This window comes from Populus alba, chromosome 13 (assembly GCF_005239225.2).
Source record: "Populus alba chromosome 13, ASM523922v2, whole genome shotgun sequence".
NCBI classification, from domain to species: Eukaryota; Viridiplantae; Streptophyta; class Magnoliopsida; order Malpighiales; family Salicaceae; genus Populus; species Populus alba.
This window is the reverse complement of record NC_133296.1, coordinates 1,488,406-1,500,898: the sequence shown is the minus strand read 5'-3', so window position 1 is coordinate 1,500,898 and position 12,493 is coordinate 1,488,406. Positions and strand designations below refer to the sequence as shown.

Sequence of the window (12,493 nt, the reverse complement as noted above, 5' to 3'; positions counted from 1 at the left end):
TTGCATCAGTAATTTTATCTTCATTGTTCTTGGACTTAATGACTCTTTCTTCATGCCTATTTTGTGATATTGACAGATTGGATATCAGAACAAGTTACCATCACCAATGTAAACTGAAGCAAGTGGAAGCATAAGGACAATAAAAACAATCACAGAAAAACAAATTTGAAAAACAAAAAGGGCTGCAAGCTTGAACTCTAAATTCATTGTTTTATTTATCCAAAAATAAAGCAAATAAAGTCTTTTTCTTAAAAAGATTTACAACTCAAATAGGTCAGAAAAAATTATCTCTACCGGGTAACAAAACAAAATCCTAAAACATGGAAAGATATCATAAAATCTGGAAAGATAAATCAAACAAGATTTTTAGGGCCTAATTTGAGGACTTCTAGTCGTGGGATATGTAGCAAAGTGCCTTCTTTAGGGAACATGGACTTGAGAATCTCTTAGAGTTAAATATAAAGTTACAATTTTTTTTTTGAATACCATACAGGTTTCGCGTGATCAGATCTTTTATTGAACCTATCCTTATTTTAATAGTTCATAAAAATATTTGTTATATCATCTATATAGTCAATCTGCTTAGGGCAGTTCCCTATCTAATTGCGTTAGATTCTCATCTTAATCTTTGGAACATTGAAATTTTATTAGACCGATTGCATGCATCATAAACTACAAAGATAATATTTTTCATTTCGGAAATTAACTCATTATTCATTGGCTTAGTAGGAGTTAATATCATATTTTAATAGCTAATATGAGTTCATAAATATGCAAATCTACTATGAGGATCAGTTCTTGAGAAGGCTAAACCATAGTAATTAGATTCTTTTACCATGGACTGTACTCTTTACTTATTATGGTTTCTTCGTGATTGGTTGCTGATCTATAGGAGCTTACTACAGCTTGCAGCCTTTCACTGGAGTTTTTTCAACCTTATCACCAAACTCATTACAGCTTGTTTTGGAGCTGGTAACAACAAAGTTCATTTCTCGAAGTCATATCTATGGCTGCATTAACACAAATGAAACCTGTATATGGTAACTACAGAGAGAAAAAGAAGAGTATGAATTGTAATAATAGAGGATAAATGATAGGCTTTGTGTCAAATACAAAGCAAAGTTTTAAGTTTTTGCTCTTTCACACATCTCCATGTTTTCTCCACTCTTCAAGATGAAGATTACATTGGATGAACAAGATATCATCGAACAAGGTAGCCTTAGCATGAAAGGCAAAGGAGTATGCAGCAGTGGTTCTGAAACCAGTAACCCTTGGCCATATAGAATAAAGCTTACAGCAGACAGTATGAGATGGGACAGCCTTAAGATTTCACCATCAAGGGAATTCAACAATCATGTTTTGGAGAACATGTCCGAGGCCAATCGTGACGCTTTGGATACGTGGAAGGCTGTTGAAGTATCAATCTATGATGTTGATACTCAAGAAACTTACAAGGTAAGTTTGGCAAAGAAGGAGGCCTTTTGGTTTGAACCATTTCCTGATGTGGGGCAGAGAAAGGAGAAGTCTGCTTCTTCTAATACAACAATGGAGCACTATATATATGAATTTGCACGAAGGAGAAAATATTTCTTTTACTCTCTTCAGCCTTTCAGACACATCATCAAGAAGAGGGGTCTCAGATATGATCAAGAGATTGGCTTCCGCTGCTCTGGTAACGCAACTGTTGACACAATTGAGTTCTCAGTAATATATACACCATGGTTAGAATTGCACAGCTTAAGGTTTTAAGAGGCAAGTCAAACAGTATGTTTACTATAATGATTCCTATTTTACATACTGATCTTTGATATATCCAAAACATAACAGTATTTGGCATAATTTTTGTGCAGGTTGATGCAGGAAAAGCGACAAACCATTTTGAAGAAAGCACGTAAAGGGAGCTGTAGCACGATGTTCTGCTGAGAAAGGAAAATTGGGAGGATGAGTAGACCTTATGATATCTGTTTATCTTTTTTACCCTGCTTAGATGAGAATGATCCGAGTCCATGAACTTGTTAATCACACATAAAGCATCATTTTCAGCAGTACAATGAATTCAATCTAGTTTCTGAAACTAAATTTCTTGCAGCAGCTTTTCAGTCAATCGCTAATGTGTTCTGCTTCTTCTCAGGATAATGTTGATCCATTACACAATCTTAAGAAATGCCTATTTTTCTAGATATTATCCAGCAAAATTTACTCAAAATCAACAGAAGGGTAGCAAAATACAATGTTGGCAGATATGTTTTTAAGGATATAAACTGAGAAAGAACAGGTTTTGCTGGAAGGAATAAAATGAATACCCTCACAGAGAAGCAACTTTTCATTTCTTGAAAATCTCTATTTTCATTTTTTTTCTTTCTCCAATCTAATAGCCCATTGAAGTATTTTTTACAAGAAAATATGTTATTGGAAATGATTCACTGCATTTTATTTTTCATTGCCTTGTAAGGAATTTCTGTCAGTAATTATGGCAATGCATATTAAGGAAACAGATCTATGTTCTAATTTATGTACGTGTATGGATTGATTTCATATATGCTAAGCACAGCGAGATAAATGAACATGAAAGATAGAAGATTGACTGGGTAGAATCTGATTAAGGAAATGTATGATAGATCCCTCTCTAAATAGTAAGATGCAGCATATAGCGGAAAGAAAAAGACTATGATTTTTCAAGTACTAATTTAACTTACAGAGAAAACTCTAATCTGATAAATTCTCAATATGTAAAAAATTCTTAACTTGTTAATATCTTCAATGAAATAACATTAATTCTGCATATTTGGAAGTATAGTTATGGTTTCTTTTCAAAAGTATTTTTCCACTCGGAAATGTATTAAAATAACATTTTTTTTTATTTTTTAAAAATTATTTTTAACATCAACATATAAAATGATATGAAAACATCAAAATAATATTAATTTGAAGCAAGTAAAAAAAATAAAAAAAATTAAAAATATTTTTAAAACAAAAAAAAAAAAAATTCTGAAAAAAAAAACTAAAAAATTCAAAAAAAAAAAATTCTTAAAACAACATCTTTTTAATCTAATTTAGACATGAAAACAGCCTCGACTAGTCGACTGGCACTAGCTTGTTGATTTAACAGGGGTAGGGCCTGCAGAATATGCTGATCAAATTTCACCCGATTCAATATTTAAATATAAAATTTTACATATTTTCATCGGAAAGCTTGTTTGACTCGTAAGAATTTCTTCTTAGAATTTGACTTATCAATATGCATCCCTTGTCATAACATGATCATTTTATATTAACTTCTGCGTGTCCTTGATCTCTGCAGATTTGTTTTGGTTCTCTTGTATGTTAGGTGTTTTAACACCTTCTATTGCCTATATAACCTATGTTTTGGTTTTGATACGTGTCTGCTGATCAAATACTAAATATATATTTCTTCTTTCATGCAAAAAGGTTACCAACAAATAGATGTAGTTCTCTTTCGGTTTTTCTTTATATATATATATATATAAAAGAACATGTAGATGTTGTTAATTCCTTTTTATTCTATAATGTTCAAGGAATCCTAACCATCAAAGACCTGAAAGAATCATAACTATGACCAATTTTCATATTTTGCCTAATACATTTACAGACAAAATCCGAAAATAAAAATAAAAAATAAAATAAAAAACTACTTAATTCAGGATCTTGATGAGATTTTTAATATCTAAAAATTTGACGGTCCGCATAATGATGCAATGGTTACTATAGCGCAAACAACTCTAGAAAATCCTATAAAAATCTGAGTGTAATGTAACGATCAAATTAAAAATTATAGTCATTTTAAATTATTATTCTGATCTAACACGGCTAAATATCCTTTTGGATTTTGATTTATCCTACTGGTCAATATATATATTTATTAGACTATCCATGTAATTGTTTAGCTAGTAGCAAATCCCTTTATATAATTGTGGTAGACCCACAACTGACTGCTTAAAACCTCAACTACATCACCTACGCAACACTTTCCTATGAAATTTAACATTTCGAGATTTTTGTTAGTTAATAATTGTATGGAATTATTGTTACATGGAGCGAAACAAGAAGAGTTCAAAGCTCTAGCATCTATTGTAACGAGGCCTTTTCTGACACCAAAAACAGATCGATTTGTGGATGGGTTGGAATTGTTTCTTGGTTCAGTTTTGAACATCGAAGCTTATGATGAAGTCTACATGTAGTTCGTACTTGTATATCTTTGATGCTGACTCTGATGAGAGTGAATGCAAAATTCTTCCTATAAATTACTGTTTTTTTGGAAACTTCTGAAATGAATCTGTATCTTCAATGTCCTTTTCAAATAGGGTCTTAATTAGAAACCACATGATGCAGGAGATTACGGGAAATCTAAGCTTTCAAATGCAGATTTGTTGTAATTGAACTATGTAATGTTTAGCAGATATATTTATAGACTAAACCCGTGAGTATTTGAAAACGCGGTTGTACTCGTGTTTTTAAAAAAAATAAAGTTTTTTTTGTTAAAAATTAAATTTTTTTGTATGTTTTGAATTGTTTTGATACGCTGATATTAAAAATAAAAAAAATATCATATTAATATATTTTAACAAAAAAAAAAACATTTTTAAAAGAAACCACATTTACATTTTTAAATATCTGGATCCCTAAACATTCTTTCATTAAAAACAAGTATAACTTTGGATTCGAATTGGTTGGTGTTCAATTTTTTGTTTCCTAGTTTTTTTTTATTATTAAAAAAAATTTATCAAATTAAGCTACGATCACCACTAAAATGAAACTTTCCAAATTAATTCCAATTCCCGTTAATTTTGTGTTTATAACAAAAAAATCAAACGAAAACAAAAAAAAGAAAGGAACAGCCTCATGTTCCTATGTTTATGCCTGTTTACGTTTCCTTGGTTCTCGCAGTTTAAACATTTGCTTGAAACTATACTGTCTTTCATTGATAGCATCTAATGCTATGCATGTTAACAATCTATACACTAGGGCATCAACTCATGCATATTTTAAGATCAGAACCCTTTGTGTTAAGCAGCAAGCAGTTAAAATTTTGTAACTAGTGAAACAAATTTTTGTCGTTTAAGCATTCCAAAAACATCGAAGTTATTATTTCGAACTAGAAATTGCAGAAGGAAATGGAGTACACAGACCCTATTGGCTGTAGCCATCTGAAGCTGGAAAGCTTATGAAAGCTGTCCAAGACAAAGTAGTAAAAAGTTTCAAAGCAGGCTTCGATCGAGTAAAACCAAGCAAGTCGCCAGTACGGATTTATGCACAGAACTGCTACGATTACCGACACCACAATTATGTAAGTTTTTCCAAAGCTTATGTGGAAAATGTTCATGTCTATGGGACCATCATCTTCTCTTTCCCCATTTGAATCATCTGGCATCGGTGTGGATGGTTCTGATTCAATTTCGCCGCAATTGCTTCGTAAAGGAGGTCCGCAAAGAAAAGGATTCCCCTCGTGACTGCTTTCATCAAAGGTCCCAAATTGATCTTTCAACTCTGGAGTTTTACCTGACAAATTATTGAATGCCACACAGAAAACTTCCAGAGTACATACAGAGCGGAAAGTTGTGGGGGGATTCCACCATTCAAGTTGTTGTGAGAAAGATCCAAGCTCTCAATTTGCTTCAAGTTTGATAGTGTCGCCGGAATGGATCCCGTGAGATTGTTGTGTGAAAGGTTGAGTGCATGTATCTCTCCTAAGCTTCCAAACTCTGAAGGGATTTCACCAGTGAATCTGATCAATAGCCGACATGAAATAATGGATATAACCCTTGTACTTGTAGGTGTTTCTTTTCGTTGTACACTCTACAACTTCTTCTACACTGAGGGCTGGATACGTTGTTGCGCTTCCAGGATAAAAATCTCTTCCTCCTATGTCTGCTCTCGGTATGTCTCCCAAAGAATACTCCCCGCTGCCAACATTTAAAGAAGGGATATCAATGGATTTCTCAACAGTAGACATAGAAGTTAACTTGCTCAAACAAGAGGGTAGAGGACCAGAAAATTTATTGTGGGAAAGGTCTAACATGCTTAATTGTTTTAACAAGCATAACTGAACAGGAAAACAAGCGTTAAAAAGATCGGCTCTTAGAAGGATGACACTCAACATCGAAAGGCTGCTGATCCAATTTGGAATGGGGCCACTTAACCTTCATTCTGTCAGCTTTTTTGAGAAAATATATTTTTTCCGTCAAAATAAAATTATTTTAATGTTTATTTAAGTAAAAAATTGAAATCGACACTCTCATTCGTGATTTGTGCCTGGTACGAGAATGGGTTTTACAAGTATCATATGTACTATTCATGTATTTTATAGCCAAACTCTCTGAACAACATTTTTCTGCTTTTTTTGTGGTCAATTCTGAGCCGGTCCTACAAGTTACAACTATGTTGTTTTAACCTCGTAAATGCTGACTTGTCAACAGCATTTTTCTGCTTTATACAACGTTTGGGATAGACTCGACAGAGTCCCGTTACAGTCACACACACACTAGCTAGAACAGGACCAGACATGGCAAGAGACCCGGATTATGGAGCTTTCGTGGACAAGTTTGTGCTTGAACTTACCTCTTCAGCTCATGATCAACCATTGCAGGGCCTCACTTTTGCAGTTAAAGATATGTAAGTCCCTTCGATTTACCTTTTCCTTTGCCTTCATTTCCTCGACAAAGATACTTTAAGTCCTTAGAAAAGAGTAAAGGAAAGGGGTGTCCTTTTATTTATTTTCAAGCTTCTAGGCCAAGTTTCTAATTCTTGGTTTTGGGTTTATGTTTTTGCAAGTGGTGGTGTTTGTGTCTTTGCAAACTTCTATATGAATTGTTCTTTTTTCTTGTAGTGATTGATGAATTTGTTTTTTGTGAGTTGAATTATGGAAATAGATTTGATATGGAGGGATATGTGACTGGATTTGGTCATCCTGACTGGGCAAGGACTCATTCTGCTGCTACCTCAACTGCTCCTGCTGTTTTGGCCGTCTTAAGAGGAGGAGCCACCTGTGTTGGCAGAACTGTCATGGATGAAATGGCTTACAGGTAAGAAGGCGAAAGCCTTTTCCTTTTCCAATTTTCTTAAACAAGAGCTCATGCCATCATAGGATATGATTAAACAGGATTCATTTGGAGAATATTGGATTATACCCCAATAAAATTACACAAGATCAACATGTAAAAAACTAGTTCTGGAGTTAAGTTCTACAGAGAGTTCACGATTTTTCATAAGTCCTTGTTGGAAAATAATTCTGAAACTTGTGTTATAACATGAACTCAATTTTTTACTGTATTAGTGTTTTGAAGACAAAGGATAAGCGTTTCGTAACTTTAAGTAATTGAAGCGAAGTTGTGGGTTTGTTAAAAGTTGCAAGGATTATGAACATATACAGGCTTAGTATAATCATTTTTAAAACTTACCATCTTATTGAATCCAGTGATTCATCTTAATAGCACATGTAAATTTAATTATAAACACAAGAGTTGAGAATTCTAGATAGCCCCTCATCTTTCGAGAGTCTTGCAGCACCTTTTAGAAGGTCAACTGTACTATGAAACCTCCCATAACATTCATTACTTATAAACCACTTTTATTTGTTGAGGTTTAGTTGTTGATGTATATGAACTCCTTTTTATGAGGCAGTATAGATGGAGAAAATATACATTACGGCACACCTACAAATCCATGTGCTCCCGATCGTGTACCCGGAGGATCTTCAAGTGGGTCTGCCGTTGCGGTTGGTGCAAAAATTGTAGACTTCTCCTTGGGTAAATTCTCCAATCTGAATGATTCTTGATGTATTTTGATTTGTCATAGGTAAAGTGAAGTAAAATGTTCTCTCGACAACAGGTACTGACACTGGAGGAAGTGTAAGAGTCCCTGCATCATATTGTGGAATTTTGGGGTTTCGACCTTCATACGATGCTGTTCCGAGTGCAGGAGTTGTTCCCTTGGCACAGAGTTTTGATACTGTGGGTAAGAAACGGAGCATGTAATGGTTTCATTTTGAATTTTATTGCAAACAGGTGAGCCAATAAACTAACCAGCAAGTATTTTGAGCTTCCAATATTCATGGCAACATTCTAGACTTTTGAATAATGAGCTGCATAAGACAACTACATTGTTGAAATTTTACTTCATTGATAAAAGTTCAGTTCTTATGAAACTAGTTGTTGTTTCTAGTTTGTTTGAGGTTGCCCATACAGTTCTTTGTCTGCATTTGTTTGTAATAAACTCTAATCTGGTGGTTCACTGTTTTGACACTAATTTTTCGACCAGGATGGTTTGCCAGGGACCCTGTGATTCTGAGTCGGGTAGGACATATTCTGCTCCAATCGCCTGTTATGGATCCTATCAAACCTAGTCAAGTTATTATTGCAGAAGATTGTTTCCAGCTTTCAAACATTCCAAATGATCGACTAGGTCAAGTTCTTGTGAAATCAGTGGAGAAGATATATGGAGGTCAGTTAATCTGTAATTATGATACCATGACTACTGCTCAAGCCCTAAACCAGAAGTTTTGAAATAACTGTTCTAACTTCACAAGGTATTTTAAGACTCATTTTTAAGTTTTGATTCAAAACATGACTGATAGAATATCACGTAATAAAGACTAGTTCTGATACATTGCTTTTGGTGCCCAAGAGCATTATAGTATTTGCATCAGTTTGTTATCATTTGCTGAGATATCACTTGCTATTTTTGTTTACACAGGCCATATTTTGAAGCACACGGTCCTCGGGGACTATGTCAAGGAAAAAGTTCCAAGTCTCGAACATTTTACGAGTAAAGATATAAAAGAACTGGAGAATAACATTCCATCTTTGGCAGCCCTCTCAAATGCCATGAGATCACTAGAAAGGTGCAAAAATTCAACGGAATTTTCCTGGAATGGATTTGATCAATCAACCTGAATTTCATTATTATTTGATGTGTAGGTATGAATTCAAGGATAACCATAGTGAATGGATCACTACAGTCAAACCTGAATTGGGTCCAGGAATATCAGGAAGGATATGGAAAGCTGTAAGAACAACTGGGGAAAACGTTGATGCCTGCCACTCTGTAAAGACTGAATTACACGCTGCCCTTTCAACTCTCCTTCAGGTACCTCTCTCATGTGACTACAGAGCATGGATTTATTTAGCCAAGGAAGAAATCATATACTTAGAATCTATTATATTCTACATTTTATTAGGCTCCAAATTACGCTCCTGTTCAGTTATGAGTTCCTTGCAATTGCAGGATTTTGGTATCCTAGCTATCCCTACTGTTCCAGGGCCTCCACCGAAACTGCAAACAGATCCAGCAACACTGGAAATCTTCCGTGCTAAGGCTTTTAGCTTGCTGTCCATTGCTGGAGTATCAGGATTCTGCCAGGTACTATATATAGTAATGAAATTTTACTTTATATTGTTCTCTATAGAACTTCCGGATTATTTCCTTGTGTGGATTTCTTACCAATATACAGGTTAGCATACCGCTAGGGATGTATGACAATCTTCCTGTAGCTGTTTCATTGTTGGCAAAACAAGGTTCAGATGCTTTCCTGCTCAATGTTGTCGAGAGTCTTTATGGTACCCTCAAAGAACAGGTTGAGATCACTGAAAAATAACTTGCTGGCTGAGAATCTAAGAGTGTAAGCTTGACCTAACCATCCAAATGTTAAATTTGGAACAAAAAATGGTGATATGAAAAAAATAATTCTCGCTACAGAGAAACAGAAACACCATCTGGATTTGGTATAAAAAAACAAAAATATAGTTCTATTATGTTCTATTCTGTTATATTTTTGTTACTTTTCTTTGTTCTGTTGTGATGAAGAAAAACACAGTAGTGAGCTCCAACTCTCAAGCAGATAGGTGAGAACGCCATTTTGAGCAAAGTTGATCAAAGCTGGATTAATTTGAAAGTACAGCATTTTTCAACTCGCTATTCTGTTAAGTTATGCGTTTTAACAGTGTTGACTGGAAATGATGATGATTTGAGAGAAAAGAAAATAATTAAGCATATAATAATATTACAACATAATCATTTATAAATTAATTACTAGACAATCAAGCCTTCCATATTTAAGAGTTGGTAATAATGCATGCAGATCCAGAGATTTCATAACCTGTACACACCAGAGTTGTTTGCACTTGAAACATCATCTTCACACCAGCTTTCTTAGCAGGGCTGACCTCGTACTGTCCTAAGGTTGATTGATACTCTGAAGTTCTTCACGCCCTCACCGATGCCTTCTTTCTCAGCTTTCCAATCTTCATCTTTTAGGAAAGCACAAATGACTTCAGAGTTGTAGGTTTTTTTTATGGATGCCTTAACATCCGTGCATGTTAATCCTAGGCATTCCAATTTCCAACGAACCACGTGTTTGCTTGTTTCGAACCTTCCGTCCATAGCAGAACACTTCACTACTATCTCAAAGATTTCAGATCCACCTGTAAAATTTCCTGATTGAATCTTGGGGAGGGTACCCTTTCCTCCATGGCTTCTTCTCTAGAAAACTAATCTATTCAAATATTCATTTCTTGAAACCATGGGAAGTTGTGTACACAAAAAATGACATGAAAGCTAAAATCTGAGCACAGATTCTTCTACAGGGCAAAGAAAACTCAGCCGTTTTTTTAGAAGTTTAAAGGCAAAACACTTCATAATTGGGGATAGACATGTATGACATGTGAATCAATGAAGCATCATAATGCAGATAATTTTGATACCTGAATCTTCTTGGCAGCTGTACTATTTAGCAGCGATAAGATTCTTTCTTGTCTGACTCTACCTACCATGTATTGGTAAGCTTTTTTCCATGATTTACAGTGAAGGAATATGGTCTAACCTCAGGATTAAACTTATAGCAGCTCAAGAATATTTAGACACAAATTTAATGCAGATATTCAAATAGATTTCCCCCAAGACTGGAGTGATTCACTTTTATAGTGCATAAAGCGAAATCAGATAGATCAACTTTTCCACTGTCAAGACTTATTATGTTTTAGTTTAGATAATCTTCAAATAATCTACAAAATCAACCAACATAATCTACAGAATCTTTAAAGTAAAATTCGGCTTGAATTAGGCTCTTGGTGGGTAGATTATCAGGTTGACCTGTTCTATAAATATGTTTTAAGAGTACATCCCATCTGGAAGTCTTAAACTTGACTTGATTGAAACATATCGACATGTAAATGGCTCAAGATTAACAATTTCTACATATTAGAAACAAAAAAGAAAGAAATTTCTATGTTCTACGATTGTTTATTGTTTCCCAGTTCTCGCAATTATGTAAACATTTGCTTTAAACTCTCACTGTTTATCATTGACAGCATCTACTGTTATGCATACGAGCATTTAATGCATTAGGAGATCGGCTCATGCATATTTAAGGGATTAGAAACCATTGGAGCTTACATTGCAAGTGAAAGTTTAATTACAGGTGAAACAAATCTGCGTTTATGCATTCCACAAACATCTGGGTAGTTTATTATTTCAAGCTGGGAATTGCGGGAGGAAATGAAGTACAGAGAGACCCGATAAACATCTGAAGCTGGAAAGCTTATAAAAGCCGTCCAAGACAAAATAGTAACAAGTTTCAATGCAGGCTTCGATCAAGCAAAACCATGCACGTCGCCGGTACGAAATTATGCACAGAACTGCTACGATTACCGACACTACAATTATGTAAAATATTCCAAAGCATAGTATGATAATAATTATTTTTATTTTTATATAATCTAGTTTAAAGGTTAACCCAAACTTTAACTCGGGGCCTAACCTCGAGTCGACTCTCAAATCAAATTTTAAAAATATAATAATAATCATTTTTATCTCTGTATTAACATGGGTCAATAGTTCAGCCTATGACATGGGTCTGACCTCAAAATCAAGTTTTAAAACTATTATTATTATTACTAATATTATTATTATTCTTACATTGAATTGGGATAATGGTTAATCCGATTCAATTCCAATAAAAAAAATTTAAACGTGATCCAACAATTGAATAAAAATTATGAACATTTTGAGTCACCACTCAACCACTCAAATCTGGCATGACCAAACTCTCTCTTAAACCTAGACTTATCATATCGGTCTATAAATATATTTATTAGGTTATTCATCTAATCTGTTTGTGGCAGATTTTCATCTAATTATAACACTTGACTGTTGAAAATTACTCATTATGGTAAATCCGACTACATCACCAAAATCACTTGTTAGTCGTTTAAATAAATGGTATCGGTTCGAGCCCTATAAATGCAGTAAATTTTGTTAGGAGATGTCCTCGTCTTGACGCATTGAAGAATCTCGAAGAAGAAGTCCTCGGAAATAGCTCGGGGATAATTTGAAGAACCAAAAAAAAATATTTGCATTCCATTCAAAGAAGAGCAAGGTGGTCACTTATTCTTTGCACAGTTAAAGGGAGGAGAGGTACAGGGAAGTAGCAATTGCACCCATAGTACCCATTCGATGATGGTTGCCATCCTGCTCAGGACGC

The 12,493-nt window shown here is 34.4% G+C and overlaps 1 protein-coding gene across 2 annotated transcripts; it reads left to right on the top strand.

Annotated features, from left to right (window-relative positions):
* Nucleotides 1-6,453: 6,453 nt before the first annotated feature.
* On the top strand, nucleotides 6,454-9,793 carry LOC118060810 (amidase 1). Of its 2 annotated transcripts, XM_035074090.2 has the most exons (9): nucleotides 6,454-6,630; nucleotides 6,888-7,040; nucleotides 7,639-7,763; nucleotides 7,846-7,971; nucleotides 8,275-8,457; nucleotides 8,710-8,857; nucleotides 8,934-9,102; nucleotides 9,241-9,375; nucleotides 9,467-9,793. In XM_035074090.2, exons 1-9 carry the CDS (start codon nucleotides 6,521-6,523, stop codon nucleotides 9,608-9,610), a joined length of 1,293 nt encoding a protein of 430 aa, XP_034929981.1. In that variant the 5' UTR covers nucleotides 6,454-6,520; the 3' UTR covers nucleotides 9,611-9,793. The 2 variants fall into 2 exon arrangements, with proteins under 2 accessions (XP_034929981.1, XP_034929984.1); XM_035074093.2 differs by lacking the exon at nucleotides 6,454-6,630 and having other exon boundaries at nucleotides 7,644-7,763.
* Nucleotides 9,794-12,493: the final 2,700 nt, after the last annotated feature.

Coding starts and splice junctions, on each gene's coding strand:
- LOC118060810 (XM_035074090.2), top strand. CDS start 6,521: ATGGCAAGAGACCCGGATTATGGAGCTTTCGTGGACAAGTTTGTGCTT. Junction 7,041..7,638: donor ATGGATGAAATGGCTTACAG/GTAAGAAGGCGA, acceptor TTTATGAGGCAG/TATAGATGGAGAAAATATAC. Junction 8,458..8,709: donor AGTGGAGAAGATATATGGAG/GTCAGTTAATCT, acceptor TTGTTTACACAG/GCCATATTTTGAAGCACACG.